This window comes from Helianthus annuus, chromosome 12, assembly GCF_002127325.2.
Source record: "Helianthus annuus cultivar XRQ/B chromosome 12, HanXRQr2.0-SUNRISE, whole genome shotgun sequence".
NCBI lineage: Eukaryota > Viridiplantae > Streptophyta > Magnoliopsida > Asterales > Asteraceae > Helianthus > Helianthus annuus.
In genome coordinates, this window is record NC_035444.2 from 63,823,806 (window position 1) to 63,843,738 (window position 19,933).

The 19,933-nt window shown below is 38.3% G+C and overlaps 1 protein-coding gene across 1 annotated transcript; it reads left to right on the top strand.

Annotated features, from left to right (window-relative positions):
- The first annotated feature begins 1,287 nt into the window (after nucleotides 1-1,287).
- On the top strand, nucleotides 1,288-8,120 carry LOC110893000 (glutamate receptor 2.7). Its single transcript, XM_022140125.1, has 5 exons — nucleotides 1,288-1,435; nucleotides 3,704-4,956; nucleotides 6,304-6,610; nucleotides 6,679-7,076; nucleotides 7,746-8,120. The coding sequence occupies exons 1-5, from the start codon at nucleotides 1,288-1,290 to the stop codon at nucleotides 8,118-8,120; spliced, it is 2,481 nt and encodes an 826-aa protein (XP_021995817.1).
- The last annotated feature ends 11,813 nt before the right edge of the window (nucleotides 8,121-19,933 follow it).

Genomic DNA, 19,933 nt, shown 5'->3' on the forward strand with positions numbered 1-19,933 from the left:
CGAGCTCGGGTTGTGTCTCTGGTACCGTTTCGATGTCGGGCTCTGTTTCTTCTTCAGCCGCATGCGAACAGGCCATGGATGCAAAGCCGTGTGGACCGTGACAGAATTGCGGAGACATGCCTAATATTTGCGTGTACGCCATCACATTCGGGTCCATCTCTTGGAAATTGAAGAATAGTTGCGATTAGGTGGTGTTCGGGCGACATTAAGTTTGGTTGCCGGGTCTAGACGGAACACCAAATGGGGGTTGGAAAGGATTCATGATATATATTTTTTTATAAAATGTGAAGATGTATTGAAGAGAAAAGGGTAAAGTTTATAAAAAATGGAGCGGAAAATGGGGTTATTATAGGTAAAAAATTAGATTAAAATAAGAATAATAATTTTTTATTATCATTGGACCCAACCGTCCTTTCTTGATTCCTGCGCAAAATTAGCGTTTTAAATAACACGCCAGAGCTTTTTTTTTTGGAAAAAATACCTGGTGGGGTGTGGAGGGGCGTTTTTTAGGAGAAAACGCCCAAAACCCCTCCACTATGGGTGGTCTAATGAGTTTAGTTAGTTAATTAGGTTTCGTTACTTAATTTTTTAATTGATCTAAACTAAATAAACAAATTAATGGGTGTGGAGAGTTTAAGTGCAGGGGCGAAGGATAAGAAGGGCGGGCAGGAGCGCCCGCCCCCCCGAATTTTTCGCTCAGTAGTGTTATATATGTAGTTTTCGTATAGAAATTTGTGGGTATATACGTTCCTCCCCCCCCCCCCCCCCCCGGGTTCTATAGAAATTTTTGGGTATATACGTTTTCGCCCCCCTCCCGGCCGAAAAATTCAAGCTTCGCCACTGAATAAATGAGAATAAATTTTTTGTAAGAAAAAATTTCAACCAATAAGAATGTTTTATTTTATTTCATTTAATATAAGTATTTAATGTTACTATAAAGGAAGAGCCCGAACCCATAACTTAAATTTTATTATTGTTACCCACAAATATATTGGTGTTGTAGGTGAATAATTAGAGAAAGTCGTTTGTTTATATTTATCACAAGTAATATGCAAAGTTGCACCTGTGTCTAAATGCCACTTTTCGGTCTAAATGCCACTTCGTCACTAGCCGTATCCATGGAAAGGGCGTGTACCGCATTTGCAATATTTGTTGGGTCCATTGGGTCCGTTGCAGCTAAGTGGGCCTGGGCCGCAATATTACCAGTCAAAGCAGAATTGTAGGTGTTATGATTGGGCCGTGATCTGGGCCTTGGATCCCAAGGCTGAGCCGAAGCTTGTGTTGGAAATGGGGATGCATGGGGTGTCTAGTATGGGGCAAAAGGTTGTTGTGGGGCCCAGTAAGGAACAAAAGGTGTCTGAGGTGAATAGGGCTTGTGTTGAGACGACCCATGGCGGTTGTTTGAGCGGCGATTCCGATTATAGCCACGATGGGAGTTAGACCGACGGGATGGTGGCGGGGGGTCACATTAGCGATGGTTGTGGGTATCACGGTTATTATTAGGCTGGTGATGAGAGTTGGGTGGAGAGGTGATGGTGGCAATAACTAGAGGGGATGGTGGGTGGTTTTCACGAGCCGCAATCCGACACGCCTTGGCCTGGAGTTGGTCAACAACATTCTCCTATTGGGGTAGACACTGGGTGAGGATGGAGACAATAGTGTTGTATTCGTGCGGGAAGCCGCAAACTGAGTAGAGAATTCTTTGGGTGTTGCTGAGAGGGCTATCCACTGCAACAAGTTGGTCCACGAGGTCATGGATTCTTTGACAGTAGGAGTCAAGATCTGGCATGGTGGAGAGGTGAGGTTTGTGAGTTCATGTTGGAGGGCTGCAGCTCGGGAGCCTTTATTGTTCAAGAACAAGTTTTCAAACCGCTTCCATTCTTTAAAGGTAGTGGATCTATCTTCCAAAACATGGACATGAAGATTTTAGGATAGTGTCCGATATATCCATTGCAACACGATTGAATCGATTTTCTTCCAAGAAGAGTAATCGACGACTTCTTTGTCTGGGGCTGACGTATTGTCGATGTGGTCCACCACATCGTACCCAGTAGCATAAACAACTTTACCCATGACGGGTAAGACACCTTAATGCATGAACTTTATTTTGTATGTTTGTGATCGTATAAACGGGATGCAAGGTTTCGGGTGTCGGTGTTGGGGGGGGGGGGGGGGGGAGGAAGGTTGTCACCCATTATTGGAAGACAAGGGACGGTAGATGGCTGTGATCGGAAAAGTGAAGGAAGGATGTGAGAGGCGAGATCAAAATCTGGCCGGAAGTAGGGTGATACCATTTAAGAACGTGATATTCTCTTAGTTGATTTATAAAGGTTTACAATCACCTAAATATAGTATAGACTATACTATCAATAAGGAGATTACAAATTATATGCATAATATATTCCGATAATATCGCATGACATTATAGGCTAACATTCTCCGCGGCCAAGATATACATCACGCTATTCCTCTTCATTGTCGTGAAACACCATGTACAGCGGTGTTTCACATTCATCACACTCGTCACACTCATCACAGGGGGGTTTGCACGGGACGCCCCGACCCCTAAGGAACAACAGATTGATTTTATCTCAATTGCAAATTGTTTTGAAATGACTAGAAATGTCATTAGTAATATTACCAATTCGAATAATTATCGGAATGAGTAATAGATTGATTTGTTAAAACTAAATTTGCAAATAATTGAATAAAGTTTGATGTTTCTAGGATCAATTACCACATAATGAATTCCAAAGGAATAGGAAACTATTTTTAATTTCTAGATCCAAATCTAACATCATTTCATTACTAATTCAAATCAAACCATTTCCAATATAGTGTTATTACAAATCCGAAGTTTTTTTTGAACGGCAAAAAACGACGTGTCAACCACCGTGACATCGGGCGCAGTGGCCAAGGTCGACTACTTGACCGCCGCCAGCCCCTTGGCTCTCCCAGATGCGCGGAAACCCTACCTCCACCCGCTCGAAGGCACGACAGTGGAATAATCGGTAAAATCTCGCCTCCCATCCAAGACGAATCAGCGCCACCAATATTCACCCTTCACCTAGATGCCACATAATGGGGAGAGTGGGAGTCGAACCTCTGGGTCACAAGGAACACTAAGTCTTTCCCCAACCACTCCACCACTACCACATTGGCACACAAATCTGAAGTTATTTATAATTTTTCTTCATATAATTAGAAGTCAAACCGTGAAAAAACATATATCTGGAGTTGAAGGGATAACAGTTCCTAGTAGTTCTTGCAGGAGATCAAATAACTGATACGTATCTACAATGGTAGAAACAAAGTACTTCTATCAATAAAAAAAACATGGATAAGTATTCATATCAAAATGAAGATGAGAAATGCCCAAAAAACCTAGACATCGATCTGCGATTAGTTGGAAAAGACTCAGGAATTATAATCTGAACCAAAAAGAAACTAGTGCTTTCTTTAGTTTGATGGGTAATCTTACTAGCAAAAACCAGAAACTTAAACTGATCATGAGTGGGGCCGGGGTCATTGATTAGTTCAACATTTAAAATTTAAATGGTCAGTGAGTTAATTAATAAAACCAGTAATTTAAAATTTGGTGGAGATATATCTACTGTGTATTGTGGTCTACCTGTGTTTCCATTCCTTCATCATTCCTATGGTCACACCGATAACAATTTCTTGACTCGGTTTTGAAATGCAGCCTCTGATCTTATTGATACACATAAAGTGGAGGCAATTTTGGGACTACAGACCTTGGAAGAGGTTCTTTCAGTTGGAGAGATTGTTAGTAAAGCTCAAATTCCAGCATTATCTCTTCTTGATTCGGTTCCTCGATGGGCACTAGATCGTTTTTCCTTTCTTGTTCAAGCCTCACCCTCTCAGTTTGCTCAAATGAAAGCTTTCGTTGCGGTTTTGGAATCTTGTGGATGGAATAGCTTTACTTTCATATACGAGGACATCAATTCAGCGTCCACTCTAGTCATGCCTCATCTGATGGAAGCTATCAAAGAATCCGGTGTACAGATGAGTAGTATCGTAAGGCTATCATCTTTATCTTCTTTTTCTTCTTCTTCATTGCTGGGTGAACTTGGAAGGATTAATACAAAGCCATGTAGAGTATTTTTGCTTCATGCATCTTTGGAAATAGGCATCCACATTTTTCAAAATGCAAAAAGCTTAGGGATGATGGAAAGGGGCTATGTGTGGATAACAACAAATCTAATTACTGATCTTCTCCATACTGTGAATTCCTCTGTATTTTCTATAATGGAAGGCGTGGTCGGACTAGGGAGTTCCTTCCTAGAACATGACTCACGATTTCATGATTTTAGCGCAAAGTTTCAAAAAAAGTTTAAGACTGAACAACCTGAAGAAGAAACCAACATTCCTGGGATTTTTGCGGTCGAGGCTTATGATGCTACATGGACTTTGGCCTTAGCTTTGAGCCGAAAGAACATGAGTGGGCAAAAGTTACTATATGAACTTTCATCAATATCTTTAACTGGCATCACCGGTGAAGTTCAGTTAATTAACCGACAATCCATTGCATCACATATATTCCAACTTGTCAATGTTATAGGAAAATACTATAGACAACTTGGGTTTTGGTCAGAAGGTCTTGGTTTTTCTGAGGTTATTAATGAAAAAGTTACTTATAACACCTCTTTGCAAAATCTTGGTCACATTTTTTGGCCCGGGAAACCATTGCATACTCCAAGAGGATGGTCTATTCCTACAAATGTCAAACCATTGCGAGTTGGTGTGCCAGCGGTGGCCATATTTAAAGAGTTTGTGGAAGTGAAATATGATCATGATAATCATAGTTTTACTATCACTGGTTATTCAATTGAGCTTTTCAAAGAAACGGTCAAAAGGTTGCCATATTATTTGCCATATGAATTTTACCCCTTCACTGGTTCGTATGATTCCCTAGTGAAGCAAGTTTATCTCAAGGTGAAGATTACTCACTCATATATACATATATATATATATATATATAGAAAGTGTAAAATAATTACGGCTTAACGTATATCACGTACGTGACCAAATTACGCACGTTCATTTGAAAACCACGCACGTTATAAACTTAAAAAACCTAATCACGCATGTAGGAAACATAAATCACGCACGTTATCACGCATGCCCTACCTCCCAGTTCAAAAATCGCATCCCCTGTTCCACGATCTGAAACCATTGTTACTGCCTTCTAACTCCAATCGAATCAAAGCTTGGTCATGTTCCTGCATCCTCTGTTCTACGGTCTGAATCAAAGCTTGGTCATGTTTCTTCATCCTCTGTTCTACGGTTTGATTTCGAGGGTCGATATTTTGATGAAACTTTTCAAAATCAACGATGAATTTGAACCCAATTCGATGAAATTGACCGAGCAATAGTCAATCTGAAGTGAAACGAAAAGAAATTTGAAACGAATTGGACGAAACTGATCAAACCCAGACGGTCTGAAAATTTGATATAATCACGCATGTTATATGAAATAATCACACATGTTGGTTTTTTTAGTTTATAACGTGCGTGATTTTCAAATGAACGTGCGTAATTTAGTCGCGTACGTGATGTCCGTTAAGCCGTAATGTACGTTAACCTTCCTCTATATAAAGGTGGTTCTCGCATGAACCCTCCCCTATATATGTGTGTATATATATATATATATATATATATATATATATATATATATATATATATATATATATATATGGGAGGGTTATCTTGAGAACGCTAAATATTGCGAGAACCGTGAGAACGAATGAAAAAATCAATCAAAATCAATTTTTTAATACAAATCTCATTGTAATTAAGATACAATATCAAAAAAAGAATTTACAACATCAAATAATTTATTTCTCTTTTCAAAGTCACTCTTTTTAGATTTTTTACACATGTGTAAATATAACAGATTTACACATATGTAAATGGCAAACTTACACATGTGTAAATTTTCTTTATTTAAAAATTCACATAAATTTAAGCGTGTAAATTAAATTTCTAACATTGTATTCCAATAATAATGATAAGTGTAGAAAAAATTTTGAACTTGATTCGTCTTTGATCAAGTTCATGCGGTTTTTTCATTTGTTCTCATGGTTCTCACAAATATTTAGCGTTCTCATTTAAACCCTCCCCTATATATATATATATATATATATATATATATATATATATATATAATGAACCTAACTCTATATACATATATTTACACATTTTCTTATAACTTGTAAGTATGCTATTAAGTCTCGTTTTAAGTAACATATTTCATACATGAACTTTGCATACATTGGACAGAACTTTGATGCAGTAATTGGTGATGTCTCAGTGGTGTCAAGCCGATATCAGTATGCTGAGTTCACACATCCTTTCACAGAAACAGGGTTGATGATGGTAGTACCCATCACATCATACCATCAACAATGGTTATTTGTGAAGCCTTTCACATTTGGCATGTGGATTATAACAATTCTTTTCAATATTTATAACGCCTTGGTGATATATTTGATTGAAAGGAAACACAGTCCTGAACTTCAAGGATCCGTTATGAATCAAACCGGAATTCTTCTATCTTTAGCCTTTACAAGAACATTCTCTAAAAACTGTAAGTTCTCAATACTCAATACAATGCTTCTGAAATGATTTCTAACCCATTATGATCTATCACCTCAGCTGATGAAGTTCATAGCAATTTGACAAGAATGACTACAGTGGCATGGATCTTTGCTGCAATAATAATTGGTCAGTGTTACACAGCCAGCCTCACCAGTATGCTCACTATTAGAAGGTTGACACCTCAAGTTACTGATTATGAGGCATTGAAGAATGCAAATGCTGCTGTGGGGTACGGCAAAGGGTCCCATGTGGCCAGGTATTTGGAAGATGTCTTGGGTTTCAAGAGTGAAAATCTAAGAAACTTTAGTTCTCCAGAAGAATGTGCTTATGCCCTTAAAAATAGAACCATAGCAGCAGTTTTCCTTGAGACTCCTTTAACTAAACTATTTCTTGCCAAGTACTGCAAGAGCTTCACCACAGCCGGGACTACATTCAGGGATGGGGGATTTGCATTTGTAAGACTTTGGCCATTTGATCTTATTTTTTTATTTTTCTGCATTGCTATCTAAAATAGTAAAACATTTATGTATCAAGATTTATGGTTTGTCCCTAATGGGAACATAAAAGGAGTAAAAATAATTGAAATGGGCGGAAACGATCAAAGTAGTTGAAAGTTGCGAAAAGTCTAATTCTAATGCATAAAACTATTTTGATAGTTTAAAATATTATGTTATTTTTTAACATATAATATAATTTGTGTCATCTTATATTTGATGTGCTAAATGTTTATAAAAGATTTAAGAATTTCGACTTAACTCGTTTGGGTCAAGTGGTCAACCCAACCTGTTTTGACCCATATAGTAGAATTACATGTTTAAACTTGACCTCTTTTGACATGATACCCAACCTGTCGGTCAACGGATGCTCATAGTTTTTTTTATTATTTTGATTTATTTATCTGGGATATGTAGATGTAGATTTACTACGGATAACAGCCGTGGGTGATAATATGCTTTCTAGTTGTGTCATGGATGCTTGTCACAATACATGAATTAATTAGTTCGAGCTTGGCTTATATAAGGTCTAGTTTAGCTCCGGGTTACCTTGGCCAAAGTCACAACCCAACCTACCAATTTTACAACCTCTAGTCATAAATGACTAGTTAATTGTCCCTCTAACTGCAGGTACTTCCGAAAGGTTCTCCAATGGTTCCTGATTTTACAAAGGCGTTACTAAATGTGTCTGAACGTGGCACTCTCCGAGATTTAGAGAAAAGAATGCTTGGTTCAGTGGAATGTGTAGATCAGGACACAATCCATGATGAATACGGAAGTTTGGGTCTTAGTACCTTCTGGTCACTTTTCCTTTTGACAGGTGGCACATCGACTGTTGCTCTTGCAACTTATGTGATTATTAGCTTGAGAAAATACTACCAGAGGGAAGGCGTAAGTCCTATCACCATTATTTCAGACATTAGAAAATACATTACGTATAGAAGGAAACGATTATCAAGGAAAGTCAGCGATTTAGAATCTCCAAACACACTAGAAATGACTTGAGTATTGTCATTATAACACAGTTTCTATGGATTAATCTCGTATCATTGTAAAAACTAGACTAGTAGCTTCAGAACTAAATAACAAGAAAAATTCACATGATGTTCAAGGGACAACAAAGTTCCAATCAAAGTAAATTATCTGATGGAGGCCATAGAAATCTTCGTAGAGCTTTCCAAAATATCTTATTAATTATCTCCTTTGTGTAGAGCTTTCCAAAATATCTTATTAATTATCTCCTTTGTGTCTTGTATTGTTGTGTCAAAATTTGATAACACAGTGCTTAGATTCCTATTGAATACCAAAGAATGATAAGAGACCGATAACTTAAATACGGAGACTAAGTGTTGTGGAATGGCGCCCATGTCACCTCACCATTTCCATTGTTAACCCATCCCCTTGTTAATGGGGGCGCCATTCAGACCCTTTCCATTGCCATCACCATTCCAATGGCACCGTTGTTAACGAGGAATATGTGGGGATGATGATGGGCCCACCCCAATCTAACCAATCACATTCTTTTCTTTTTCTTTTTTTTAACATTTTTTTTGTTTTAGTTATTCCACTACATCTAGTTGTTAGGTATTTAGTTATTGCTCAAATTCCTACGTATCAAAGGTGTGGCGGTGGTTTAGTTATAACACAACACATGGTCTGGCGAGTATGTGGACTAACAGACATGTGGAAAAATAGTGAATAAAAAGGTTCATGAATCCAAAATCAATCATCTTTAAATAGTTTAGTAGATTTTATCATCTATTTTAATTTTCTTCAAAACTAGTATTTGGTTATGTTTCTATTTTATTGAAGTATACAATATGTCGTTTACTTTGATCGAACTTAATGCATAGTGCATAGGTTATTACTTAATTACTAGAATAGCCTACAAATAGATTGACATTTGTAATATTTTAAACAACTTTGATGTATATGATTTATACTTTCTCCCATTTGGGTTTTATATAATGTTTGCTAGAGCACATTTAGACATTTCTATCGTGATGCGGAGCTCGTTAGTACAATGATGACACATTGTGTAGAAAATGGTAAATGGACACAGAACAAGAGTTGTAGCGATAAATGGTGACTAAAATTTTATTGATTTACTCAAACCAAAAAACACCCAACCAAAACCTAGATCTTATGGATTGTAAGATCTCTAAGGATAAGAACAATATCCAAATCAACTGATATCAGTTGATCTATAACAAGAACAATACAAAGATGTGAATGATCACGCGGGATCAACAAGACGAGATCAACAGATCTCTATCAAACCCAAACAAACTAGAGAGAGAAAAGTACAACAAATTGGAGTGATGAATGAATCAGAAAACCCTAAATGAGCTCTTATATACCAAGCTTAAAACCATGTTACATCCAGGCCCTTCATAATCACACACTTTTCATCGCACCACTTGTCTCATCTCAACTTTACATTTTAGCCCTCGAATAATGCAAACTTGCACCCTTTTGAACAAACTAATAATTCCATTATAAATAACATAAAATATGAATGACATATGTTATTTCAACACATTGTCTTGGATTAAATCCACCGCCTTTTTCTTAGGTTGAAGATCGTCGCTTGATGGTTTGTAGTGTTTGTTTGAGGGTCTATCTTCTATTAGGTTCATAGTTATTAGGCCCACTTAGTTAACTTGTTGCCTAAGTAGAAAATCCTAATCTAGTTCTATAAATACCTATGATGTAATTATAGTCTCTGTCATATGTAATAGTTGTGAGCATCTAAAAAAAGTGAAACCCTAGTTCTAACCTGTGAATGTAGGTCAACTTGACCGAACCACGTAAATTCTCGTGTTCTGTATATTCTGCTATCACACCCTGTATTTCCCGGTGGGCCCGGACTTGGGTTACGTGACGAGTTGATATCAAGATACACAGATAACACAGCGGAAGTCTTGGGAATTAAAGTACTATTACAAATTATAAGTGTCCGAATGTTCAAAATAATATACAGACGGAATTGTATCAAAAAATCCACAGGCGGATCGGAAATAAACAAAATGATTATGTAGATAGACTCCTAGGCTTTAATGCATGGAGTTACAAATTCCACTTAAGCATTTACCGGGCAGCTTCCAGCCTATTTACGTATCCTTGCAACCTGCGCTTAGTCTTTTGAAGATACGTCAGTTTTCACTGGTAAATACAAATAACCGACACATTTTCAAAATATTTCAAAATAATTTTAAGTGCACTAGGCACACTTATTTTTATAAATAACTTGGGAAAATATAAATATATCGTGTATAGTTTTACATGTTTGTCAATACATATGGGGCCCGATACTAAACACTAAAAACATGAGTAAACGACACGCCACTTTAACCATTAAAGGGTATCCCTAATATGGGTAAGAAAAATATTTTATGATAGCATTAGCATCTGTCGGGTGTATGCCTGCACCCTGTGCTTAAGTCGTGGCCATTTGCAGTTAAATGAGCAGAGGATATCCAGGACACGATCGCATTAACCCCTAATGTTTAAGTTATCAAGCAAAACAGATTAAAACAGGTTATGCGGATTTTTAGTCACAATCCGACAATGATCCCATACTCGACCAAACGGTAATATCACAAACCCATATAGGAAAAATAAGTTAAGAGTATTTACCTGGCTTAAAGTTTTACAATCCAAGACAAATATATAAGCACAATCGATATAACAAAACAACTTAGCAAGGTTGCAATCTACTGGACACCCTAGTCTGGAATGAATTGTATAATGAGCAATCTACGGTACGCTAGATTAAGTGATGACCGGATAGAATGTAGTTTAAACCCTCACAAGTACTAAGACTTGTATAATATGGGTAAACATAGTTATATTTTCGAATATATAAGAAATTGAAAGAGTTTGGCCCAATTTGGTTAACTTACGTAAACTAAGTTACATAAGTCAACCGTACACGCATAGGCGGTATCGGGTGATCGTATGAGTCATAAACAAGTTCATTATGCCCAAACACTATAATTATATTATCTTATTAGTAGGTTTATCATTTATATGTTCATCATTGTTTAAAACCCATTTTATGCTCATAAGGGCGTTTTGGTCAACTTTATGGCATAATACATGAACTTGTATAAAAACCCGACAACTGACTATGATTAGGTAGTATAACCACAGAGGGTTATCCTACACATAAATATGATCATAATGCAACTTCAAATCAGTAGCTAAGTCGGCTAATTCGGGTCAGAATCGAAAATCAAAGTAGAGGTCAAACAGCTTGACTTTCGGTTGCGAACCGAGCAATAAACTGGAAATGACGGGCTGAACATGTTTAGACATGTTCTAATATTATTTACCAACTGATATAGTGTCAAAAACATGAGTTTAAATGTTTATAAGTTTTCCGAAAACTACATTTTTTACTATTAATTAAACATATTTTTGACCAATTTAACATGATTTCTAGGAGGTGCCCTTTTAAGAGAATGTCACCTACCTTATTATGATCACGTAGCCATGTTCGATTCGAACAATGGCTGGACCATAATGGTCTTAACCGAAAATCAAAGCAAAAGTCAATTTGCTTGACTTTCGGCTAAATACTTTGCTTACAAAAAGAAATAGTTGAGAAGGAACACTTACTAGTGATCCAAGATGAATAAGAACTCAGTATGAGAGGCCCCTTAAGTCAGGGAGTAGCTCCAAGAGTGTAAGAGAGGAATTGAAAGAAATGAGCAAGTGAAATGGTTATTCAAGCTTGCTATTTATAGTTGAACTTGAAGCATATGATCATGCCAAGTGTTAGGGGATATTCTAAGATTATCCCAGGTGTATTTGAGGTGTCAAGGATTGAGTAGAAGTGGCAGGAATATGAGCAAGGTGGCACAACGGTAGAATGCATTGGCCAACAAACAATTCTGCCATCTGCAAGTCCCTTACGGACCGTAAGGGGTCAAGTCATACGGTCCGTAAGGACCTTGGTGCACACAGTTTTGAATTGGCTTGCAGTCCGTAAGCACTAATGGCTTACGGTTCGTAAGCGTCACTCAGAGGCCAATAAATTGGCAAGTTGACATAAATGGTCCCTCCATAACATTCTTCCATAATTTTACACATTTAGTCCCACTCGCCAAACAACGTGACATAATTGAGAGTTAAAGTGACAAGTGTCATCATATAATTCGACAAAAATTTCTGAGGTGTTACACCCTCACCCCCTTAAGAGAAATCTCAACCTCGAGATTTTACTCAAAAAGATGGGGGATACTTTTGTTGCATAGTGGACTCAACCTCCCATGTGTATTCAGGGCCACAACGGGAATCCCATTTAACCTTCACAATAGGAATCATTTTCCTTAGGAGCTTTTTAACCTGTCAATCCTCGATCGAAATCGGTTTCTCAACGAACGTCAGGTTTTCGTCAATTTGCACATCGTGATGTGACATTGCTAGCGACTCATCGGCTAAACATTTCTTTAAATTACAAATGTGTAACACATCGTGAATTCCACTAAGCTCCTTAAGTAGCTTAAGCTTATAAGCCACCGAGCCGACACATTTGATTATCTCGAATGGTCCAATATATCTCGGGCTCAACTTGCCTTTCTTTCCAAATCGCATCACACCTTTCCAGGGTGACACTTTTAATAAGACCTTGTCCCCTATTTGGAACTTAAGAGGTTTACGCCTCATATCAACATAGCTCTTCTGCCTATCACGGGCAACTTTGAGCCTGTCACGGATTTGCACAATCTTTTCTATGGTTTCCAGGACTATCTCAGGTCTTGATGGTTGGGCTTCCCCAACTTCAGCCCAACAAACGGGCATTCTACACTTTCTCCCATATAAGGCTTCAAAAGGAGCGGCCTTGATACTAGTATGATAACTGTTATTATAGGAGAATTCAATTAGGGGTAGATGGTCATCCTAGCTACCACCTAAATCAATCACGCATGCTCTAAGCATGTCTTCCAAAGTCTGAATAGTACGCTTACTCTGCCATCAGTCTGTGGATGGTAAGCCGTACTGAAATTTAATCTCGTGCCCAATGATTGTTGGAAACTTTTCCAAAAGTGAGATGTATATCTTTTATCTCTATCAGATATAATAGATACTGGCACGCCATGTAGGGACACAATCTCGTCCACATATAATTTGGCCAATTTGTTGGAACTATAAGTCTCCTTAATTGGCCGAAAATGAGCTGACTTAGTCAGTCTGTCAACAATAACCCAAATCAAGTCATTGCCACGTTTGGTCTTGTGTAACTTGGTAATCAAGTCCATAGTTACAATTTCCCATTTCCAAGTGGGAATTTCAAGTTGTTGCAGAAGTTCTGACGGTTTCTGATGTTTGGTGTTAACTTGCGAACATGTTAGACACTTAGTTAGATAAGTAGCTATGGATTTCTTCATACTCATCCACCAATAATTCTTTCTCAAATCCTGGTACATTTAGTCACCTCAAGGATGAACAGAATATCTAGATTTATGAGCTTCCTGGAGGATCAGATTTATGAGTCCTCCAAAGATAGAAACCCAAATACAATCATTCAATCTAAGGATTCTATCATTCCTAGGTGCTAACTGATCAACAGTTCTACCTAATCCTTCATTAGAAGCATTTGCTTCTAATAAGGCTTGTTTCTGAGCATCTAGTAGCTTCTCATTCAAGCTAGTCCTGAGTTAAATACTTTTGGCGTTAATCCTTATCGGCTTAACCCTTTCCTTGCGACTCAAGGCGTCAGCAACGATATTTTCCTTGTCAGGATGGTAACGGATCTCACAATCATAATCATTCAATGTCTCCATCCAACGGTGTTGTAGCATACTCAAATCCTTCTGATTGAACAGATGCTGCAGACTCTTATGATCAGTGTATATAATACACTTTGTGCCATATAAATAATGTCTTCACAACTTAAGTGCAAATACAACGACACCCAATTCCAAATCATGGGTGGTGTAATTCTTTTCATGCACCTTAAATTGTCGTGATGCACACGCAAGCAGTTTGCCTCTTTGCATGAGTACACAACCCATACCCGTATGCGAGGCATCACAATATACCACAAAGTCTTCAATACCCTCAGGTAGGGTTAAGACTGGAGCATTGCTCAATTTATGATTTAGAATCTCAAAGGATTCTTTCTGCTTGGGGGGCTAGTCAAACTTGGCATTCTTGCGGGTCAGCGTAGTCAAAGGGTGGCTATACGAGAAAAGTTTTCAATGAACCTTCTATAATAACCAGCCAATCCTAAGAAACTACGAGTCTCAGACGGTGTCTCCAGTGCTTCCCAATTCATAATGGCTTCACTCTTGGTGGGATCCACTTGGATACCATGCTTGCTAATCACATCTCCAAGAAACTGGACTTCTTTAAACCAAAACTTGCACTTAGAGAACTTTGCATAAAGTTTTTCTTTCTTTAGCAATTCAAGAATGCATCTGAGATGTTTCTCGTGATCAGTCTGATTATGAGAATAGGTAAGTATGTCGTCTATAAAGATAATGATAAACTTATCTAAATACGGCTTGCAGACTCTATTCATTAGATCAATAAATGTTGCAGGTGCATTAGTGAGCCCAAAAGGCATCACTAAAAACTCATAGTGGCTGTATCAGGTCCTGAAATCCGTCCTTGGAACATCCTCGTTCCTCACTTTCAGCTGATGATATCCTGATCTCAAATCAATCTTGGAGAAATAACTAGCTCCTTGCAACTGGTCGAACAGGTCATCGATCCTAGGAAATGGATAACGATTCTTGATCGTTATCTTGTTCAGCTCACGGTAGTCAATGCACATTCGCATTGAATCGTCTTTCTTCTTTACAAACAGGATAAGAGTTCCCCAAGGTGAGGAACTAGGCTGAATAAAGCCTTTCTCTAATAGCTCATAAAATTGAGTCTTCAATTACTTCATCTTTGTGGGTGCTAATTGGTATGGAGCTCTAGCTACAGGAGCAGCTCCAGGTAGGATATCGATCCTGAATTCAACTTGTCTTTGGGGGGTAGAGCGGGTAATTCTTTAGGGAACATATCTGGGTACTCAGAGATGACTGGAATATCTTCGATCTTTGGCTTCGGCTCGTCAATCTCACTTGTGCCATGTAGATGACATAACCTCTCTTTAAACACTTGGAAGCCTTAAGTAAGGACACTTTTCAGGCAATCCATAGTTTAGATCTCCATGAATGGTGAGTACTTCACCGGATAAGGAATTAATCTTGATAAGTTTCTTATCACAGGCAATACGGGCTTGGTTATGAGCTAACCAATCCATGCCTAAAACAATATCGAACCCCACCAAATTCATTGGCAAAAGACTAATAGGGATAGAATGATTTTTAGTGGATGTAACGCATCCATCAAGAATAGAAGTAGCGGTTTCTATGCTACCGTCTGCCATTTCTACCTCATAAATAATATCTAATGCTCTTAGGGGTAGGTTTAATAGTTTACTAAACTTATGATCAACAAATCTCTTATCAACTCTAGAGTCAAATAGGACTCTAGCAAAAATATCATTTACGAGGAACGTACTCGTAATGACATTTATGTCCTTAATTGCTTCCTTTGCAGTTTGCTGGAAGGCTCGAGCATTGGATTTCTTTGCCTCCCCATGCTTTGCATTGCCCTTAGTAGCACGTTTGGGGCAATTTGTCTTTATGTGGCCCTTATCGCCACACCCGTAACATACGACATTCTTCAAGTCCTTACACTCCAAGGACTTGTGACCAAACTTCTTACATATGCTACAAGGCTTCGTTTACTGGTCCGAGCGGCACTATCCCCAATGTCGTCTACTACAAGTCTTGCAGACAGGTCTATCATCCGACCTCTATTGGTTTTTGCTGAACCCAGACTTGCCCTTTTTGGATTTCTGGAAATGGTCATCATCCCTCTTCCACTTCCCCATCAGTCTTAGACCGAACTGACTTCAATCTCACCTCATCCTGAGTGAGAAAAAGGGATAGGTCCACAGCAAACCTAAAAGTAGTGGGCTTGGAAGCTTTAACCATACCCTTGATTTCTGGTGCTAACCCACCAATGAAACGTGCAATGCGTTCGGATTCGAGAGTAATCAAGTAAGGAACCAGTCTTGATAGTGAATTATAGTCAGAAACATACTTCCGACAATCCAAATTTTTCATCGTGAGAGTCAAGAAACTTGACTTTACTTTCTCCACTTCATGAGGAGGACAGTATGTCCTCTTGATCAGGTTCAAAAATTTGGACCATTTCATGTTGTATATGGACATCTTCCCTGTAGATTGGATCATAGCCTTCCACCAGGTCAGAGCATCGCCCTTGAACAACTAGGCTACATACTTGACAACGTCTCGATCAGCAAAGTCGCTGATGTCTAAAACGGTCTCCGTTTCGTCAAGCCATTTCATGGCATCTATAACTCCCAGTAAAATCACGGGGTTTACAAGACAAGAAGTACTTGTAAGTGCACCCGTCTTTAATAGAACGAGATTTTTCTTGACAAAGTGTCTGGGCTCACTCCTCTCATTTGAGGAATGAGGAATAGTGTGAGCTTTCATTTTTATGTGTGGAAGAACATGGGATAGAGTAGGACTTGGATGCGTTGAACCCGATCCTTTAAAATTAGATATGAAATTTTCCATAGCTTTGCCGACCTTAACGAAAGGTTACTTCCTTCGCTTTCACAGGTAGCATTTACATTATCATTGTGCCCAACATTGGCATCATCAGAGTTCTTATTCGCCATATTTAGAAGCTTTGGACTATAAGCCAAAAATAAATGATTGCTCAGTGCAATATATAATAAATGGTCATCGGGTCTAATGACTTGAAAATTTTTTGAGCCATGGTATTATTAAACCATATAGGCTATAAGGTTTGGGTATATATATATATATATATATATATATCCGTCACCTTTTTGGGCTAGCATGCACAAAGTCACAATTGCCTAAATTTGATTTAACATTTCAAATGAATGTTATATGAAATAAATCAAATACATTTAGTCGCGGTCTCATAGGACCATCAAGGGCTATGAGCCTTGGACATAGTACACCACTTATTTGACAGTGAACCATAAGGTTACAACTATCATTGTCGCATTTGACAATTTAAAATAATATATATGAGTCGCGATCTCATTTGATCAAGTGGCTATAATGCTTGAACATAGTCCACCAACTTTGGACAGAGAGTCATATGAACACAACTGTCATTGTCTCATTTGACAATAAAACTTAAATAATAATAATAGGAGCCACGATCACAATTGAACAAGTGGCTATAAGGCTTGGACATAGTCCACTTCCTTTAGACAGTGAGCCATAAGGCCACAGCTGTTATTGTCCTAATTGACAATATAATTTAGCCCGTAGGCAAATCATTTGATGATAATAGCCATGAGCTCATTTGATCATATAGGCTATGAGGCTTGGACATAGTCCATCGCCTTGATGGCTAGTGTGATTCCTCATTGTCATACTGCCAGGAATATTAACATTACTTCAATGTTAATACAGAATAATGTCTTAATGGTTTGGCAATATATATATATATATATATATATATATATATATATATATATGTAGCCATGGTCTCATTTGACCATAGAGGCTATAAGCCTTAAACATAGTTCACCACCTCTAGACAGGGAGGTAGCCATTTATAATTGCCAATAATATAGGCTTTGCCATATGGCTGGTCAAAAACCATTAAGAAGATCTTGTTGAAATACTGAGCAGATCGATAAAGTTCGAATTAAAATTGAGACGATCGCTTTAAAATGATAATATGAGTAAGATAATCTCAAAATTTATCATTTAAAATAAGAAAGGTTCCAATGCTTGCCCTCAAAGGGACTTTAGAAATAAAATAACAATACTTGTCCACGCAGGGACTTAAAGAGAAAAGACATGTCCACACAGGGACTTTAAAAGAAATAAAATGTCCACGCAGGGACTTTTGGAATTAAAATAAATTACAACAAAAGATAAAATATAATCTTCACTCATCTTTCTTCTCTTTCCATATCTTGGTAAGCTTCTTGAAGATTTTGTTTTCTTGACGCTGAATCTGCTCTGCCTGCCCTAAGACTTGATTAATAGCCTCAAGTTGTGGCGGTGGCTGAGGTACAACAGGATACTGGTAACCATAATTCGGATATCCAGCACATGGTTAAGCGGGAGGGAAAGGAGATAGGTAAAGTGCATTGTGCAAATAGGGGTCGTATGATGGCGCTGAATAATTATAATCCATTGGCGCTGCCGAATATGAAGTATCATATCTAGTAACTTCTGGATATGTAGGAATTGGGTTATCAAAACCCAAAGGTGGTTGTTGAGTAGATGATTGTGGAAGTGGCTCAACAAAAGGTTCAGTGTTAGAGGGTCCACCCATTTGTGGGTCCTCTGGAATGGTAGAGTAAGTCAGAGGCAATGGGGGAAGCGAACCCGACCATTGTCCCGCATGTACAGACATACCCGCACCACGAGGCTTCCTCGGTTGTGGTGGCCATTGTGGTTGCTCCGCAGGCTCCATCGGCTCGTTCTCTCTGGTGGAGGCGGTGGCGGCGTTTGTGGAGGTTGATGGGGAGGTGTGTAAACAAAAGTGAACTACTTAAAGTATTGGTCCCATTCATTAGGACCCTGGTATGGTGAACCTTCATAAGATGCAATATCACTTGAGAGTTCTATTGGGTGCATATGGGACCAAGATGGTGGCATCTCCGGGTCAGAATCGTCATCCAGTTGGTTCTGCTTCCTTAGTTGGTTTTGGCTAGCAGGTGGGGTGTTAATTAATTGATTAGGGTTGAATGACCCATGAAAAGAATGTGAGTGGGAATGGTGAGATTGATGTGAGTGATGAAAGTGGTGAGAATGAGATGAATGGTGTGAAAAAGAGTGTCTTGCAGACTAGGACGAGTGTGACTCGCTTGAGTACTACTGGTGGTCCGAGCTATGAGATCGAGAGGGTATTTGTCCAGATCGTCCTCCTCTCGTTGGACCTTTTCCTCGTCCTTCGATTCTTTTTGGCGGCATATTTATAACCTGTTAAATATAAAAAACAATAGCAATAACTTAATAAAGATATGAGTAATCCTAGGTCAATGCCTAGACTCAGAAAGTCTAAGGATTATGCTATTGTGATGTTTGAGATAAAACACAAAAAGGCTAGTGTTTAATTCACTCAAACGCTGGCTCAAATACCAACCTGTCACACCTTGTATTTCCCGGTGGGCCCGGACTGAGGGTACGTGACGAGTTGATATCAAGATACACAAATAACACATCAGAAGTCTTGGGAATTAAAGTACTATTAGAAATTATAAGTGTCTGAATGCTCAAAATAATATACAGACGGAATTGTATCAAAAGATCCACAGGCGGATCGGAAATAAACAAAATGATTATGTAGATAGACTACTAGGCTTTAATGCATGGAGTTACAAATTCAACTTAAGCATTTACCGGGCAGCTTCCAGCCTATTTACGTATCCTTGCAACCTGCGCTTAGTCTTTTGAAGATACGTCGGTTTCACTGGTAAATACAAATAATCGACACATTTTGAAAATATTTCAAAATCAATTTAAGTGCACCAGGCACACGTATTTTTATAAATAACTTGGGAAAATATAAATATATCTTGTATACAGTTTTACATGTTTGTTAATACATATGGGGCCCGGTACTAAACACTAAAAACATGAGTAAACGACACGCCACTTTAACCCATAAAGGGTATCCCTAATATGGGTAAGAAAATATTTTATGATAGCATTAGCATCTGTCGGGTGTATGCCTAGACCCCGAGCTTAAGTCATAGCCATTTGCAATAAAATGAGTCG

Coding starts and splice junctions, on each gene's coding strand:
- LOC110893000 (XM_022140125.1), top strand. CDS start 1,288: ATGGGGATGCATGGGGTGTCTAGTATGGGGCAAAAGGTTGTTGTGGGG. Junction 1,436..3,703: donor CGATTATAGCCACGATGGGA/GTTAGACCGACG, acceptor TTTGAAATGCAG/CCTCTGATCTTATTGATACA. Junction 6,611..6,678: donor AAGAACATTCTCTAAAAACT/GTAAGTTCTCAA, acceptor CTATCACCTCAG/CTGATGAAGTTCATAGCAAT.